The 18,184-nt window shown below is 35.3% G+C and overlaps 2 protein-coding genes and 1 long non-coding RNA gene across 4 annotated transcripts; 2 read left to right on the top strand and 1 right to left on the bottom strand.

The window, feature by feature from the left end:
- Positions 1-6,535: 6,535 nt before the first annotated feature.
- On the bottom strand, positions 6,536-8,311 carry LOC113780331 (putative disease resistance protein RGA3). Its single transcript, XM_027326137.1, has one exon. The coding sequence runs from the start codon at positions 8,309-8,311 to the stop codon at positions 6,536-6,538; it is 1,776 nt and encodes a 591-aa protein (XP_027181938.1).
- Positions 8,312-13,486: 5,175 nt separating this feature from the next.
- On the top strand, positions 13,487-15,638 carry LOC113779175 (protein TPR2-like). Of its 2 annotated transcripts, none has more exons than XM_027324669.1 (6): positions 13,487-13,538; positions 13,676-13,907; positions 13,996-14,157; positions 14,243-14,350; positions 14,483-14,629; positions 15,252-15,638. In XM_027324669.1, exons 2-6 carry the CDS (start codon positions 13,857-13,859, stop codon positions 15,519-15,521), a joined length of 738 nt encoding a protein of 245 aa, XP_027180470.1. In that variant the 5' UTR covers positions 13,487-13,538; positions 13,676-13,856; the 3' UTR covers positions 15,522-15,638. The 2 variants fall into 2 exon arrangements, with proteins under 2 accessions (XP_027180470.1, XP_027180472.1); XM_027324671.1 differs by lacking the exon at positions 15,252-15,638 and adding an exon at positions 15,001-15,044.
- Positions 15,639-16,100: 462 nt separating this feature from the next.
- On the top strand, positions 16,101-17,544 carry LOC113779177. Its single transcript, XR_003469448.1, has 4 exons — positions 16,101-16,141; positions 16,217-16,377; positions 17,259-17,358; positions 17,454-17,544. It is a non-coding gene; the product is annotated as an uncharacterized LOC113779177 (long non-coding RNA).
- The last annotated feature ends 640 nt before the right edge of the window (positions 17,545-18,184 follow it).

The following is an 18,184-nucleotide window of genomic DNA, read 5'->3' on the forward strand; positions in this document are numbered from 1 at the left end:
AACTTTATACCTTATAGTTTGATCCATGTTTAGTTCTCATAACCTCCCCTTCTTATTATTATTTTTTTAAACTCTTTTGCCAAAAAAATTTTAAACTATTTAGGCATTGCAGCATAATGTGTCCTGTTTCTATGTAGTACTATGATGGATTGTGATGATTTATCCATCTCCACCTCTTTTTTTGGGAACTTGGACTGATGTAGTGGTTTTTCACATCTTGGTTTGTTGTATTTGCTTTTCCTTGGGATGATTTTTTCAAAAAATGGCGGTTTAGTGTTTTTTGCTTGGTTTTCTCTTCTGTGCATGCAAAGTTGTTTTTTTTTTCCTTTGATTTGTGGTTGTAGGCCTTGAAGAATTGGTTATGTAGTGAGTTATATACTCATTTTCTTCTTTAAATTTCGCTTTAAACTGGACTCCATTTTTCAGTTTCTCTCATAAGCAGAATAACAAATATATGGTAATAGGTGGCTGGCTTAATCAGATGTACAATTTATATACCATAGAGCAGAAATTAGCATTGAAATTTCTCTCTTTGATTGTGTCGTGTTGATCTCCTAATCATATTATTTTCAAGTACTTGCTTCAATGAAATGTTGAAGAACAATTTAGAGATGAGTTGATTACAACTCGGATACAAATTACATCTAATTGAATTACAACTCGGTTTGAAAATTAACTAAGGTTGTGATTTGATTGTTTGATTTTCCTTGGGCCTATAGTTACATCATTGTCTTAATCTTCTCCAGCTTCTTTTTTGTGTTTAGATTTCCAATTTTTTGGACTCTGGCTTCAGAATAAGTAGATTGCTCCTATAATCCTTTTGTGTTCTCCATGAGAAGATCTTTGGTGGTTTGAAACGTTAGTGCATTTTTTTCCCTTGGGAGATTTTTTTAAAAAAACTGGTGGTTTAGTGCCTTTTGCTTGGTTTCCTCTTCTTTTTCTCGTTTTCGTGCATGCAAATTTATTATTATTTTTTTTTTTGTAATGTTTTGTTTTGATACTTTGGTGGTTCCAAGGCTTGAAGGATTGGTCATTTGTGATTAATTAGTGGATTCCATAAGAAATAGGTTCTGATTGATGAGAATCCAATTTTCATTGCAGTTTTGAATTTTTTACCTCAAATTTTTGGGTTTAATTGCTTTTGGTGTTTGACAATATGATATATGAAGGAAATTTTGTGCTTGTTGTCTCTTGATTTTGTATAAAATGGAAATTCTTTGTGTGTCTATTTTTCTATTGAAGGAATAGAATTTGGATTGTGAAAAATGATGTTCTTAATGGTTGTCATGGTCTTGTGCATATTTTACATTGTGGTATTGATATTTTGCAATGGAGTCAAGAGATTAATTTACATTGTGGGGTATATTGGCTATTCATACTTATGCGGTTTATGATTATCCTTGTGATTTTTTGTTACAGAATGTTGAACTGGGTGATCATGTGGTTGAGCAGCTAAGAAGAAGGAATCTGTTATACATGCTGTGTTAGGCATTCATGTAGTCTGATTAGGAGTGTGACTCAATGTAAATTGATTATTGTAATTTTTTAATTTGTTCAGCCTTTTTCTAGAGAACAGTTTTAGTAGATATTTTTAGTTAAATGTGTAGTTGTCCTTGTTATAAAGAACTCAACCACAGATATTTTGTAGTAGCTAGGTTGTTGATTAATATGGCTCAGATGCCATTTCCGTTGTACGCTGCTTACTTTTTTGTGTTTGTGTACAGTTTTTTTGCATTTTATGCTAATCTGTTTTATGGGTGATCATTTGTAACTGTCAAATTCTTGGCTTGCAATAAGAGCGGGTCTTAAACTACAAGCAAATAAATGAACTGCTTTAAGAAGGAAAGAAGTAATTTTGTATTTCGTAAGTAAAGTCACCACACATTGCTTCGCATAGCAGATTTTGTGTTGCATTTAGCATTAGAAGCTTGATGTTTAGCAAGTTGTTGGGATTATTAAGCGAATCAAGGTTTCATAATGCATGTTTAGACCCAAAATTGGTCATTAAGCTATTGACTGTACCTATCCAATTTTGATAGTGAATGTTTGAATATTTTTCTGTAACTTTGATGTCCTCTTTTTCTTTTTCAACTAATAATTAATCAGTGCAATTTCTTTTATAAATAGTTTTTATATGCAAAACAAATTACTGAACAGATTTAACTCTGTAGACTACATGTTCAGGGATCTATCCCTTTTGGATTTTACCAATAATCAGCATATCTTTTCTGGATAAATTATTATTTTTAATACTTCATATATTTTGCTTTTTGCTCTATATAAAATTGGGTAGGGCATTTTACATTTCCATCGCGCGAAGCGCGTTCATGCCTCCTAGTTGTAGTTAAAGTTGTTAAAAAATTTGTAGCAGACAAACTTAGCTAAAACCTTGCTTGCCAAACAAGGCCTTTGTTATGCGTAAGTTTTGAAAAAGAAAATTAGATATACTTCTATGAACAGAGAAACTATATTTTTGGAATGTATTTTATAATTTTGTTAATAATTAATATCCATGATCAAAAGATTGGAGGGACTGAATAAAACACATAGGTAAATCATTGGGAGATCTATATTAAATAGTTATCAATTAGTATGCTACCTATATATGTAGTAGAAAAATATATATTTTTCAAGAGAGAATAACACTCTAACTAAAAAAATTTAGGAGAGAAGAAAACTCTCACTAGACAACCCTAAGAGAGAAAAAACTCTCACTAGAAAATCTTAGGAGAGATTTTATTCACACAATTTAAAAAAAAAAAACTATAGAGAGGGCTCCTCTAATGAAAAAAGATCAAAAAAATTTGATCAATCTCCCATAGGAGAGTTGAAGGGAATTTTATTTAGAGAGTTTTTTTCTAAAGAGAAGGAAGAGAGGAGGAGGAGAGAAGGGGTTAATTTGAATGATTATTTCTTTTCTTTTGATAATTAGTACGCTGCCTATGTAGTAGGAAAACATATAATGAGTAAATCTTATATACACAGACAGTGTATACACTATTACCATTGGATCTATAACTCGTGTAAAAATTAGATTTTAAATTCAAATTTTATATAATTGTTATTCATTCAAAATTGATAGTGTATACACTGCTATTAGTATAAAAAGGATTAATCTATTTTTTTCATTCAAATGTTGGACTGAGAGAATATTCTTAGGTCCCTTAACTCAATTTAGTAAGAAAATGTATATACAATCTCATCTTTAGCCTTAATTGTAAATATTTGTTGCTTAAACTTCACCGCAAGTCGATGGAAATAAATGTCTGCAACCAAGAAAGGTTTCTCCTCTTCATATTAGTACAGAATTCATTACTTCAAACTACTTCAGTTAGGCTTTGCTTGGATTGAGAAATTTGATTAAGAATTTGAAATCCCCTCAAATCATTTTAATTCTTTAGATATCTTAAGAGACATTTGGATTTGTAATTTACAGATTGTTTAAATGCATTTTGAATACTAAAATAATTGATAATTTATAAATCCAAATAACTTTAAAATAATCTAAATAACTAGAAAAAATATGAAAGGATTTTAAATTTTTCGTCAGATCTCAAACGCAACCTAAATTAATGAACACTAGTTTGCATTGGACTGTTTGGTCAGTTACATTGGTTTGCAAAGCTGTTTCTGCCTTGACATATGGGCCAGAAATGTCGGTCAAAGTGATCTGCACAGGTCCATGTATCCAACTCATGTCATGGGTCTGCGAGTCTTCTACCATTTTCAGTCCCCTTGGAAAGTTCAGGTATACGAGGCCCATCATTTACATTTTTATTTTATTTTTACACAGCTGCTGAATTTCTTTCAGCTTTTAGGTAAACTTTTACATCCAAACCCAAACAAATAGGTCAACATAATTGTGTCCATGTAGAATAATTTTTACAGAAAATATTATTGTAACACTTTTGTTTAGAATATATTCTATCAATTGTTTTTTTTTTAGAGAAGGTGAACTCATGAGAGATGCCATCAGAGCTCCTAGAGGAATTCAAAAAAAAAAAAGAAAAGAAAAGAGAATAAGACGAAAAGAAAAGAAAAACTAGAGTAGGTCTAAGGAATTAACTAATGTTTGCCAAGTGGATTTAGACTGTCTACCTAGTTTTTGCAAAGGAATTAACTAATGGTGCAATTTGAATATCTTTAGACGAGGCTCGATATTGGACAGCACCCTCGGCATACAATACGGAATTTCCTTGGCATTTTCCTTATCTTTACAAAAATATATTACTATAAAATATAATCATATTTCTTCCCCTTTTTTTTTTTTTGTAATGCCTGACCATCTTTTACATTTAAAATTTTTTTTTATCAATGGATAGGTTACAAAATCTGAAATTTTGTTTTCTTAGATAATTATTTGTGAATAAAACTATACAAGAAAGAAATCCTATAGTAAACTGCTCAAATGTTAAACAGTCATGTGCACATGAAATTACAAGATATAAAGTAGCATTCTTGATATGATTATGAGCTTCATCCAACCATAGTTTCGTTATTTGAGTTGCAAGTAAGATGTGGATGGTATAAAGCGATAGCATTATGAGAAACTAACATTTTTAATCAAATACTAATATCTTCTTCATTTAAGCCTACTGCTATGTTTCTGGTTCCAGATTAGTCATAATATGTTTGTTCTCAATCAAAAGTTACATGATACTTCGGATTTTCAATCATAGATCATTTCTTTTTTTTTTTTTGTTATTTTTTTTAGGGAAAAAATTTTCATGGTTATTTCTTTGGGTCAAGGGCACCCATTAACACATCTAAAATTCATCGAATTTATAATGTATATATACATATCAATAATTATTATTCTCCTTTGCATTTATATGTTTTCCCTATTTAATTTTACCTACACTTTCTTGTATTTATTTATTTTCCATAATTAATCTTACATTTTCAAATGTGGATGGTCTAAAGTAATAGCATTATGAAAAAAATTACTAGAACTGCAATGAAATCCCAAATATCTTCTTCATTTAATACAGCCTCTAGCAAATGACTAAATTCATATCAAGTAGGCATTGTATCAATTACGTACTAGTGTTGGTCTTCTCCACACTTACAGGACAGTACACAAATACTTTATTACATAATTATGTTATAAGCAGGCCCACACATACATAATTGTATTATCAAATACTCAGGTCCGGGATGTGCTTAATTTTGTGCCATTCCTCTCCTTTCCTTTTGCACTGTGGTCCCAACAGGGCGCAGCCAAATATAGTCAAACTTTGGAGTGTTGTCATCATTTGAATGCTGGATGGAAGTGTTTCAAGCTTGGGACAATATTTTAGTGTCAAGTCTTGAAGAGAAGTTAGGTGGTTTCCAAACCAGTCCGGCACTGAAGTTAGATTGGGAAAATCATTCAGCTCTAGTTTTTGTAGTGCGGGCAAATATTTGACTTCCTCTGGCAGAGTTATCGCGTTTGACCTTGAAATGCGTAGATGAGTTAGGGATTTGAGGGCTTTAGTCCCCATTGAGAGACTCACCAAATTATAGCATTCGTAGATATTGAAACTCTGCAAAGAAGCAAGGCCTCGCAATCCTTCTTTTGGTAGAGACTTCAGCTGGGCACAGTGCGCGATGGCCAACTCCTTCAAAGCCGTGAGGCTAGCCAAGCTTCTGGGTAAGGCTCGAAGATTCTTCATCTCCCTAATTTCCAGGGATTCAAGAAGGCTAAGATTTTGTAGCATCTCTTCTGGAAAACAACTCAATCCTTCAATGTCCATAATTATAAGGGATTTAAGACTAGTGAGATTGGAGATTGAAGCCCATGCCATGTTCGGGCATTTCCAGACAAGTAACTTCTGTAGGGATGGGATAAGTGGCAATGGCAATGTCAACGTTGGACAATAAACAAAAGACAAGTATTGAAGTTGAGAGAATACCCCCGGAGTATTAGCAGCACCTTGGACTTCTCTTCCTAACATTCCTTCTAGGTTGGGCATCCTCGTTAACTGCAGTTGTTTCAACAATGGGGACATTGCAGCAACAGCGGCAGTACTCTCCTGGGCCCCAACTATGTACTCCGCTGCACTTTGGAGCACATAAACATTTGTTACAGTTGAAATCCAAGGTGGAAAAGATGAACCATTGAAGCCTTGTGTATGCAGCAATTGAAGGTTGGGGCAGGGTTTCAAGGCTTTGAGCACTTCCACATCATTGTGCCTTTCAAACATTCTTTCAGAATCCCAATCCAAATACAACTTGCGGAGACTGTTTTTGAATTAAGCAAGCTTCTTCTGCATCGTTTTTGTCTTCAACCCTCTCAATGTGCCTAATTGATAGCTCTCCTCTAAGCATATTTAAGTCTTTCAACTCACTTAGTCGGAAGCCTCTTTTGCCACCCAGGATGACCATACTCAACGTCCGTAGGCAAGTCAACTTCCCCATTTCACTTGGCATGTGAGTCAATCCCAAGCACCCTCGTAGACAAAGATGTCGAAGATTTCTGAGGAATCTCATGCCTTTGGGTAGACTTTGAAGTTCAGCACAATCATTTAGGTTTAAAATTTGTAAATTCCACAAGTCACAAATTGAATTTGGGTAGTTCAACAATTTCAGATCTTGAAAGATTTAGATGCCTCAAATGTTGCAGGTTGCTTACTGCAAGTGGCAACTTCATAAATTGTTCTTTCAACCACATTGAGCTTACAATGAGCGCCCTCAAGGAACCACATTTTGACAAGAAAGAAGAAAACTGATCAATGCCTGTGCTTGTAATAGGAAAAGCCATTGTTAGCTGATGTCCCAGAAACAACATCATGGTTCTTTTTGACTCTGTTCCACCTTGTTTCGCCTCCATTACAGATTGAGCTAGATCATGGACAAGGTCATGCATGTTAAAAGTGAGGACACTGCCAAACTCATCTTTCGCCATAGCTTGGAACAGTGATCTATAATGTAGTTCAGTCAGCACAGCATCACCAACATCTTCCACTTCCATCGTTCCATTAGATGAAATCAATCCATTTGCCATCCACAAATGTATTACCTCTTCTTTTTCAATTTCAGAGCCCTTGGGAAATACTGCACAATTTGCAAAGCAACCTCTCAACTCTACCGGAAGATTAAGGTAGCTCAATCTCAATGCGGGCAAGATATGTGTTTCAACTTCAGGTAAGTTCCAAAGCTCACTAGATTTCACAAAGTTCCATTCAGTTTCTTCTCTCTTGAATCGTAGAAAGCCTCCGAGAGCCTTTGCAGCTAGTGGAACACCACCACATTTTTTCACAATCTCTTTTCCAATGGCTATAAGGTTAGGATATTTTTCTGCCTCTTGACGACCAAATGCCCGTTGCCTAAACAATGACCAACACTGATTGTTTGACAAACTTGACAGATAATGTTTCTGTAATGTGCCCATTATTGTGGCAACCTTCTCCACACGAGTTGTTGTGACAATTGAACTACCTCTTGAGCCGCATTCCAGAACAGATTTCAGTTTCTCCCATTCCTCTGGATTCTCATTCCAGACATCATCCAGTACAATCAAGTATCTTTTCCCTCTCAACAACTCTTGAAGTTTTCTTCGAAGAGGATCCATGCCTAGGGCTTCAGCAGAAGTCCCTTTTGCAGACTCAATTAAGGCTTTTATTATCCTCTTCACATCAAAATCCTCTGAAACCCAAACCCAGAGTTTTAGCTCAAAATGCTCAATTACGCGCTTACCATTGAAGACCAATTGTGCAAGTGTTGTCTTTCCAAGGCCTCCAACACCCACTATAGGGAGCACTGATACATTTTGATTATCGCTGACTTGATTCACCAATATTTTCACAATCTCGTCTTTCTCCTCGTCCCTTCCAAGGACTAGATCAGGTTCATTTAGCAAGGAACCAGTCTCACGTGTTGCAGTGGAATCAAGCAAAAAGTGGTTGCTCCCACGCTTCTGATCACTTAATCCAAGCTTTATTCTCTCATCAGCAACTGCATCAAATTTTCCATTGATTTCCTTCATCCTTGCTCCAAGCCTGTGCCGAAACCATATGTTTGATGTTGCTGGAAGACAATCCAATACATTACAACATCTGTTTTTGCATTTCGGTTCTCTCGAGACTTCGGTTGCATAATCATCTAATATGTCATCGACTTCATAAGCAATAAGATTGAGCTTCTGCAGCCAAAGTTGAATTGCCTTGTCAGTAAATTGCCTCAGCTCGGCATCTTCAATCACTGCTTTGGTTGTTGATAGCAAGCTTGAAAGCTTTTGTATCTCTGTTTCAATACCACAGAGCAATCCAAGCTCCTCCTGGATTATGGGAGAATTCAGAAATTTTACCAGACTTTCCAATAACGCTTCCATCAAGTGTGACCTGAAAATTACAAAAGAGGAAATGGAAAGTGAATGTTAATTAAGTTCTTAGGGGCAAGGAGAGGGATGTCAAAAGGAAAAGGGCAAATTTTTTTTTTTGGGTATAAGGTATATGTACAAAAAGCTCGATATCATCAAATACAGAAATGAAATGTTTTAAACCTTATGATAACAAAATAAAATAAAATAAAATAAAAAAGGTTCTCATAGTTGACAGCCATCAGTCACCTGGCATATTAATCCCAAAAAAAAAAGGTTGCGAAACCCAGAAAAAATCCTGTAAAAGATAGACTAAAAATAATCAAAATCTGAACAGATAGGAAACTTCTATATATGGTCCCTTCAGACAATTATTCCTACAATTTTAGCTCTTAAGAAACGACAGTGGTTCAAATTTTAAAATGATCGAAGAGTCTAAAAGACTAAAACAATTATTATTTCACCATCCAATGTGAATTTAATTTGAGAATATGACCAAAAGGACTCTTAAAATCTGCCGACAAGATAACCATTAATGCAATTTGTTTGGATAGTAAAATTATCCCAAATAATATTTCGCTTGCATCATAAACACATTTTCCAACCCACCTTTTTATATTTCCAATCACCTTTTTATCTCACATACATCACATCACAAAAAGTACTACAGTAGTTATTCCAAATAATATTTCAAATAATACCCTATCCAAACAAAATTATAATGCCTTCATCAAGTTTAAATATTTATATATTTTACCCTTCTTACTTCTTTCATGAAAATATAGTACTCAAAATAATTATATACAAAGAAACACGGGTAATGTACAAAGCACATGCTTCCAAACTGTTGTATCAAAACATGAATAACAGGAAGCCAAATCCCAGCCCTAAAGGTTATTTGGCAGCAAACAAGAATATACTCGTAGAAGTAATGTTAAAAACACAACACAGAGGCTATATTTTGAATCAAAAGACGTGTTTGATGAAGCGAAAAGAAACTCAGCGCTTACTTTTGAATGAATGAGTACTCTGGCAATAGCTGATCTGTAGAATTTGCAAAAGAAATCGCTCCATATGGTGAAGCTACGATTTAAAAAAAAAACTTTAAGTTTAAGAAAATGAAACAAAATTCAGCACTTACTTGGGAGAAAATGAAATCTCTTGTAATAGCTGATGATCTGATGAACGTGCAAAAAATTCCCAGTATGTCGTGCACCTGCTCACTCAAAATTTAAGTATAAGGAGAAGAGAGCATTCAGAGAAAGATGATGATTTCAACCAAAATACAAACCATAAGTGCAAGACTTTTTGCAATGGAGACGGTCCATCGTAACGGACAAAGTAGTAGTAGCAGGTAAGGGGTCACTATTTTTTTTTTTTTTGTCAAAGGTCAACTTCTATATATAAGGGGTCACTATTTGTTATTGAATAAAAAAAAGTAGAGTGAAATTGCTTATGAGTTTCCTGGCCGTGTTGTATTACAATAAGTGAACCTGTTGACTTATAGACTAGAATTTTTCCAAGCAATGGAATAAGAAAGTAGATCGAAATTACTACATGACTACAAGATACTTAAAGTAAACTTTACTTTGATCCCTTAAATAGTAGATACATTCCACTCAACTTTTAAACTTTATTTTTAGACGCTTTACCTCCTAAAGTTTAAAATACATTGCACTTTAGTTTTGCACACCTTACTTTCTAAAATATAAAATCCATCCTACAAAAATATCAAAACTAATGAAATAGTAAGCAAGTGATACTCAAAGTTTAGGAATTAAAACTACTAGATAAATTTCATACTTTAGCTATAGAGTGCCAACGGTTAAAATTTAAGAACTAAGAGGGGGGTGGATTTTATATTCTGGGTATGATTAGTCTATTTTGGGGAATGAAGGGAAAAGAAAAGCAAAATTAAAAAATTTTTGTGTTTAAAATCATAAAAATCATAGCAAACATCATGTTAAAAAAGATGACTAGTCTATTTTGTTGAATCTTGTGATCATTAGTGTAGCTTTGTTATTTATTTGTGTTGTCTAATTTGTTAAATGTGAACTTTGTGAGTGATAAAATATGTGTATTAATTATTTCTAAATTTTAATTATTTTTTTTACTAATATAATTTATATACATGTATAAGGGGTATTTATGGAATCAAAGTTTCATCTCTTTTCTTAAAGTACTTTTTTAATGTTACTTTTTCTAATTAGACTAATTTGTTATCAAAACCTTAACCTTAAGAGAGGTTTGTGTAATTTTACAAACTTCAAGGGAGGCTAGTGATATTATCACATCGCTTCTAAGGGGTTTGAGGGGTGGGTAGATAAGTCCCCAAGGTTGCCTCAAGAGTTGCCGGCTTTTGAGGTTAACTTTGGGATTAGGTTTATTTGCTAACTTTGAAAAAGTCTGACAAAAAAAAAAAAAAACGTGTTGAAGTGGAAGTTTCAGGTTCAGGATGTACCATGGTCAAAAGCGCAATGGATCCTCTGTACCACACTCTGTCTCACATCCTATCCCATTCCTTCTTATCTTGCCAAGTGTCCCTTTATAAACCAAATCCTGAAGCAACCAACTCGGACCATATTTAATTAGTTAACCGATTAATCGGACAGAAAAACTTAATCTCTGTAACCAGTTATCAACTAAAATAAAAAGCCCAATCACAAAATTAGAGATTAAACAAGGGGAAAAAAACCATGAAACTTGAGTCGTCATCTCCACCATACCCTTCGAAACAAAAGAATCAGATGTCACTTCTCAAAAGCATCTTTCGGGTGAAACTCATCATCTCATCAGATATCACTCACAATTCAACAGGTACAATACAAACACAAAAGCACAAAAATTTTTGAACAGAAAACATCTTAAGCAAATAGATCTTCAATCAACAGAGATTTAAAAAAAGAAATCCCGAAACTTAACGACTGAAACAAGACGAACCCATCAATCCCTTTGCATAGATTCTTTGAGTTGCCCACAGAGGAAAAGAGTAACTATTTGAAGGAAAATTCACCTACTCCCACTGTTCAGTTGAAGACTAGCTTTCGTTTAGCAGAAAAGGTTTTGGAGTGGCGATTTTCTTATGCATTGGTATTTCCCAGATGCTGAAAGTGTTAATCTCTGGCCTGCTGCGTCCAAGATAGTTCTTAATTTCATGGATCCTTTTTATTTTCTCAACGATTTGCTGGATAAAATATGGGTAATTATTATTCAATGAAGAAGCAGAGAACCATCATGAATTTGGATTTCTCAATGAACAGGTGGTGAGCGTCATTCAATTGCCTTTCCCGAAACACGCTGATGAGATGATGAGTTTCACCCGAAAGATGCTTTTGAGAAGGAGTGATATCTGATTCTTTTGTTTCGAAGGGTATGGTGGAGATGACGACTCAGGTTTCGTGGTTTTTTTCCCCTTGTTTAATCTCTAATTTTGTGATTGGGTTTTTATTTTAGTTGACAACCGGTTACAGAGATTAAGTTTTTCTGCCCAATTAATCGGTTAACTAATTAAATATAGTCCGAGTTGGTTGCTTCAGGATTTGGTTTATAAAGGGACACTTGGCAAGATTAGAAGGAGTGGGATAGGATGTGAGACAGAGTGTGGTACAGTGGATCCGTTGCAGGTCAAAAGTGGCTCTACCATAGGACCCCGTCTCTGTTTGGAACCCGAAAGGCCAAATAGAATTAATACATCATATCAGAAATCCAAACTTGGCCCAAAAAATTTTAAAGTAGAAAGTTTCGGGCCATTATTTATGTATTAAGCGTTCTTTTTCTTACTCTTAAACCAACGTGGGATAAACAACCTTATGCCTGAATCTAATAATCTCTTCTTCAAGTCACCTAATATAATCTACTATTCACAAATTTTACTATTTAAATTTTTAAATAACCAAATTAATCTTATCAAGTTAAATCAAATGAGTGTAATTCTTTATTGATTCAGTAACAGGAAAGACTTGTCATTGTGCAGTTTTTGGAAAATGAGTAAGATGTACCTAGGGCAGTTTTTTAAAAAACATTTGGGCAAATTACATTTTACCCCCTGTAATTTAGCATTTTTTACATAACTCCCATATGGTTTCAAAAGCTATACATAATCCCTCATGGTTTAAATTAAAGTGTCAAAGTGACGGAAATAGTTACTCGTAACGAAACTTCTAAAAATGGCGAAATTATCCTTATAAATACATGACACATTAATCTCGCATGATTTTTATATTTTACTATATAACCCCCTTATGGTTTAATCCTTTACCATATAATCCTCTTATGGTTTTCAAAATATACACATAACCCTTTTGGTTAATAAATAATTTTCAACTTTACATAAGAGTATTTTTGACATTTTAGGTGACTCCGTTACGAATGGTCATTCCCGTCACTTTGACACTTTAATCCAAATTAGAAGGGGGTTTTGTATAGCTTTTAAAACCACAAGAGGATTATGTAAAAAAATGTTAAACCACAAGGGGGTAAAGTGGAATTTGCCCAAAACATTTTATTATACTTGTGAAAGGAACACTTATGGGTGCAAAATGTTCCCACAAGAAAGTACAAAGCTGGGATTGTTCAATCTCATATTTTCTCGCAATTTTACTTAGTCTTGATCGCAGGAGGAGGAAAAAGACCATGGATTTGTTGGTTCCGCAGGTTTAGCTTAGAATCTTCCTCTGCAATTTGAAATTGATTGGCAGTCGACATTTATTAGCATGAAGAAATGGTTCCTGCACTATTTGTTAGTTCTTGTGCTCTCTTTCTCGCCAAATTACACATTTTCCAGAGTAATTTCCTCAGTTAAATGTTAAATCCAAACTTCCATTTTCCTTCATTCCCTCCGTTTTAACGGATCCAAGCTCAAAACTTTTGTAATTAGTTCTGCCAGCCAATAGAAAGTGTGGATGCATGACATGCTGCATTGCATCAGGATGCACGAGATCTTGAGCCTTTAATTTTTAGGTGTATATATCCTCTTTTCTTTTAGTAATGTATAGCTTAAATCAGCTAAAAGACACTAGACTAGCGAAAGCTCCACCATTCAAGGGGACTTTTCACAGCCTAGTGACTGATTGGTCACCACATGCCCAACTCCAGTCCCCACATAGATTGTTTCTCAGTCCCCAAGTCATCGACTATGCGACTTGTGAAAGCTGTAAATCTGAAGTAAGGAACAACTTAATAGTGTTTAAACATTTCGTGTAACCCTTGAGATGTTCTTCTGAAGCCAAAATCTATCATGGTGAAAATTAGCACTCTGTGATCTTTTCTTTTGCATACTTTTTCCTTGGAAAGCATTGGTGGTTCTGCTATCTGACTTTTTAAATTTTTCTTTTTTGATTTCTCCAAAGTTGCTTCATCAATCTGTTATTGCTTCAGATTGTTCTCTTGTGGGACGAGCAAAGAAGGTGAATCCCACCTTGTTGAATGGAATGAGAGAGAAGGAGCCGTCAAGAAGACATACTCTGGTTTTAGGAAACGGTCACTGGGTGTGGTGCAATTTGATAGAAGGAATCGTTTCTTAGCTGCTGATGATGAGTTTCAGATTAAGTTTTGGGACATGGATAATAACCACGCGATAACTTTCACCGATGCTGATGGGGGATTGCCTGTAAGTATCACTTTTGAAAACAACCATATTTTGTTGATAAGCCTTTTACTGCAAATTCAAAATTAATGAATTTTTTTTGTCGTTTCAGGGAAGTCCTAGCCCGAGATTCAACAAAGAAGGATCACTGCTTGCTGTTACAACAAGAGAAAATGGAATCAAAATATTGGTGAATACAGATGGACAATACTTGTTGAGGATGCTGGAGAGCAGAACATTCGAGGAATCCAGGGCTTTCTCTGAACAAGTCAATGTTAAGTACCTGCACTTCTCTTTTTATTTGTTTTCTTTTTTTTTGCAGAAGGCATCACATGATTTATTTGCATTGTTTTCTGCAGCCTGCAATTGATGGTTCTTTGGGCCCTATTGGTCATGTTGCTGCCCCTGTTGCTTCAATTCTTGAACGAACCGACAGAATTCAACAATCATTATCCATTGGAAATCTTGTATTCTGTTTTTCCCATTCCATTATCTTTAAAAACTTTTGTCTTTTAATTGATGATTTCTGTCTGTACATCCATCTTCAATGTTGTTGCTGTGCTCTGTTTGGCTCACTCATTGATCTGACTCATTTACAGGCTGCCATGGATGGAAGCACAATAGCTGATGTCAAACCAAGGATTTCAGATAATGCTGATAGAATTAAATGCTGGAAGTTTTCTGATATAGCTGAGGCAAATCAACTCAAGACGCTAAGGTTGCCTGACCCTCTGGCTGCTAGCAAGGTATATGCATGGTACATGGGTGGGATCCTCACTTTTATTGAAATAATTTTCGTTTTCTTGGGAAGGCATTCATTGTAGGACAGAATTTGATTGCATAAGTCAACTTAACCCAGCCAGTGAACAGCATAGCATATCCCACTTCCTGTTTTATGTAACATGTCCCAGCAACAATTTAGCGCCTCCCAACCAGTTACCCTATAGCCAGTTGCCAATTTCGCTAGCTGCATTCAAGCCACCATAATGACCAAACCTCTCAATCACAGATTATCTCCTTTCTAAAACCTTAAACCTCTTCCAAAGGCATAAGGATGAGAAAAGTGGAGAGAGAGAGAGAGAGGGTGAGTTAAGGTTATTGATGTATATGCATTCAGGTCTCCTGATGAAAATGTATTTATTGTGCCTGGTGTTGGTGTGATATCATGTTGCGCTAAAAAGTTGAATGAGGTATTAAAGTGCTGCAATCGGAAGTTGAGGGGGTATCTGTAACCAGTGTGTAAGTCTCAGTGTCAAATGCGATTATCCTATATTTGATAGAATTTCTTGCTGCGTGTAATGCTTTGAAAGTTCTTTATCAACGGATACCCTTGGTACTTTTGTTTAGCAAAAAATATGGGAATTACAGATTTTGCGTTTGCTTTACACAAATTCTGGTCTTGCTCTGTTGGCGTTGGGCTCTAATGCTCTTCATAGGCTCTGGAAATGGCAGCGCAGTGAACGGAATCCTTCTGGAAAGGTTGGATTTTCAGCATGTTGTTTCCACTTCTGTTCTCTTTTCCTTCGGTTTAACCTTATCTCATATATCCCATTTTTTGTATCTTCTTTCTTCCGTGTTGTATGTTCTGCGCATATCAGTCTATTGCATCCATCATTCCTCAGATGTGGCTTAGATTGAATAATTGACTTTGTTTTTTGTACAAAGATTCCAGACCATACTTCTTATTTGGGACCACTAATTCCATGAATTTTTGCACTTGTGTTATCCCAACTGAAATCCCTTTGTTGTATGGTTGCAACGAACTAATGCAGAGTTCTTTTATTTAAACCATTCCCATGTTGTCTTGATTGAATTTGAAAATTCATTAATTTGTTCCTGTTAGGATAAGCTTAAAATAAAACTACAGACAAATTACGTCTGATATTGATGAAACACTAAAAATGGCATATTTGCCAATTGAGATTCTGTCCATGTAATTCTTGAATTAAAATCTCTAATCACGCATCTCAATCTTTTTTTTTTTGTTTTTTTTATCAACATGGGAGGGTTGGTACGGGAGAAGCGGGGAGGGGGGACAATTGATTTAAACTCAGATTCCCTAATTCTTGAAGTATCAACCTTTAGTTATTTAAATATTTGACTGAGAGTTAATTCTTTTATTGGATCTGTCTAATGATCTAAGTGAAGCCAAACCAGCCGAAGAGTCACCCACATGCATTGCTTTATCAAGGAATGACTCTTACGTCATGTCTGCACCTGGTGGCAAGGTCTCTTTGTTCAATATGATGACGTTTAAGGTATGTTGTTACCCTCTGCACCTAACGCCATTGTGCCCATTGTTTGCGTTGTCTGACCTCTGCTGATGGTTTAAGATGACAAATCCAATCCCTTGAATTTTGGTCAGGCCATGACTACTTTCATGCCTCCACCTCCAGCAGCTACCTACTTGGCATTCCATCCTCGGGACAACAATATTATTGCCATAGGAATGGAAGATTCCACCATACAAATATACAATGTGGGAGTTGATGAGGTAGATTTTCTTGTCATCCCTTTGGATCTGTGAATATTATCCTATTCCAAAGTGCTGATCATGTTGCTTATTTAAAGAAATTGTTTGTTTAGCACTTCACTGGCTTTTAGATAAAGATAATGATGCTGCCGCAGGATTTTTGTTGCAATCACTTGACTAATTCTCTTTGTCTACCTCAGTACATCTTTTGTTGTTGAGACAGCCCCTTTGAAGTCCCTAAACCTTCCACAATAGGTCAATTGTGGATTATATTATACCAGTTTGAGCCTTATAGTAGGATTTCGTGCTTTGTTATCTTGAATGTGGCATCATTTGGAGGCCCAAATCACCTATAATTTCTAAAGGTCCTCAAATTTAAGACTAAATAGGAAATTAGGAAGGAAAACTTAAAAACTTATATTCTGTTTGGTGATAGTCAGATTCTGGAGTAGGAGCAAGAGCCTGACTTACTAAATGATTATGGAAAACTTAGTCTTCTTTTTTTTTTTTGTGAAAACTCCAACCAATGTTTATTTGGGCGTTTCCATTGTCGTTTTCCTGTTTTCTTGCATCTGTATTGCGTGATATACCCTAATTTCTTCCTGTGCATTACATGCCTCTGTTTTCATTTAAAGGGAAGATGTTGTGACATTGGTGCATATGATCTTTGTTAAATATACTTTTCCCTAGATTGACTGGTAAAAAGGACTAAGAAGAAGGTTGCTTTCTATTTTGTTAGTGTGTACTTAGCTTTTGGAATTAAGAAGACCACAGATCTGTTGATTACGATCTTTTTTGTATATGATGGCAGCTTCGCTATCGGCTTGTATGTCTTCTTTTCCCCCTGCTTGAGATGGAACTATCAGCTGTTTTTCTTTTTGACCCTTGTTTTTGAATTATAGGTTAAAACCAAGCTTAAGGGGCACCATAAACAAATCACTGGGCTTGCTTTCTCCTAGAACTTGAATGTATTGGTATCATCTGGAGCTGATGCACAGGCAGGTGCTTTTTCTTTTTTTTCCAAGTCTGGATTTAAATCATCTGTAAAAATATTAAGGAGCTAACTGCTCATGATTGGTGCACCATATTGTTTGCAGCTATGTATCTGGAACATTGATGGTTTGCAGAAGAAGAAAATGAAAGCTATGCAAGCACCACCAGGTCATACATCACCCGTAATTGGAGAAACTAAAGTTCAATAACCAGTTATTGACAATCTGGGCTTCTCTCTCTATGAGAGCTCTTTCTCTCACTACGAGAGCTTTTTCCCCCCAATTGTGGGAGCCAAAACTCTCCAACTTTCCAACTGTGCAAACTTTCAAACTTTCAAAAATCCAAAAACAGAGACTCAGACCAGGAACTAACAATCAATTTCTTGCAACCAATCAACGTGAATCTGTTCGCAAACCCACAAGATCTGGTGCTAGTGTTGGTGGATGTCGGAACAAAAAGTGGCCAGGATCCAGGAGCTTCGGACATACTAATTATAGCTGGTCGGTGCTAAGAATTTGGACCGACGCAGAACAGGAATTACGGCCATAAATGCATGCTTTACAGCCTGAGGTTATTTAAGTTTTATGCTTTGACTTTTTTCTATGCATTAGCTTCTTTCATCGCTTTCCTTTTTTTCTTCTTTGTTGGTTTGTCGTTATACTGATCTCCCAGAAAGGCATTTACCTAGTGGAAGTTTGCAGATTTGAGTGCTCATCTGTATAAGCTTGGCTAGATCCTTTTTATATCTCAGAGAGTGTGGGTTTCCATCTAAATATCATTTTATTATTATGGCTGAAGAGTTGACTGAGATCATGCAAAAGTTTGCTTTAAATAG

The sequence above is a fragment of the Coffea eugenioides genome, chromosome 8 (genome assembly GCF_003713205.1).
Source record: "Coffea eugenioides isolate CCC68of chromosome 8, Ceug_1.0, whole genome shotgun sequence".
Classification (NCBI taxonomy): Eukaryota; Viridiplantae; Streptophyta; class Magnoliopsida; order Gentianales; family Rubiaceae; genus Coffea; species Coffea eugenioides.

What these genes read in the sequence shown, in the direction of transcription:
- LOC113780331 (XM_027326137.1), bottom strand. Translation starts at nt 8,311, where the DNA reads ATGGAAGCGTTATTGGAAAGTCTGGTAAAATTTCTGAATTCTCCCATA.
- LOC113779175 (XM_027324669.1), top strand. Translation starts at nt 13,857, where the DNA reads ATGGATAATAACCACGCGATAACTTTCACCGATGCTGATGGGGGATTG. An exon ending in CATTATCCATTGGAAATCTT is followed by an intron (nt 14,351 to 14,482) that starts GTATTCTGTTTT and finishes ACTCATTTACAG; the next exon opens with GCTGCCATGGATGGAAGCAC. An exon ending in ACCCTCTGGCTGCTAGCAAG is followed by an intron (nt 14,630 to 15,251) that starts GTATATGCATGG and finishes TGGGAATTACAG; the next exon opens with ATTTTGCGTTTGCTTTACAC.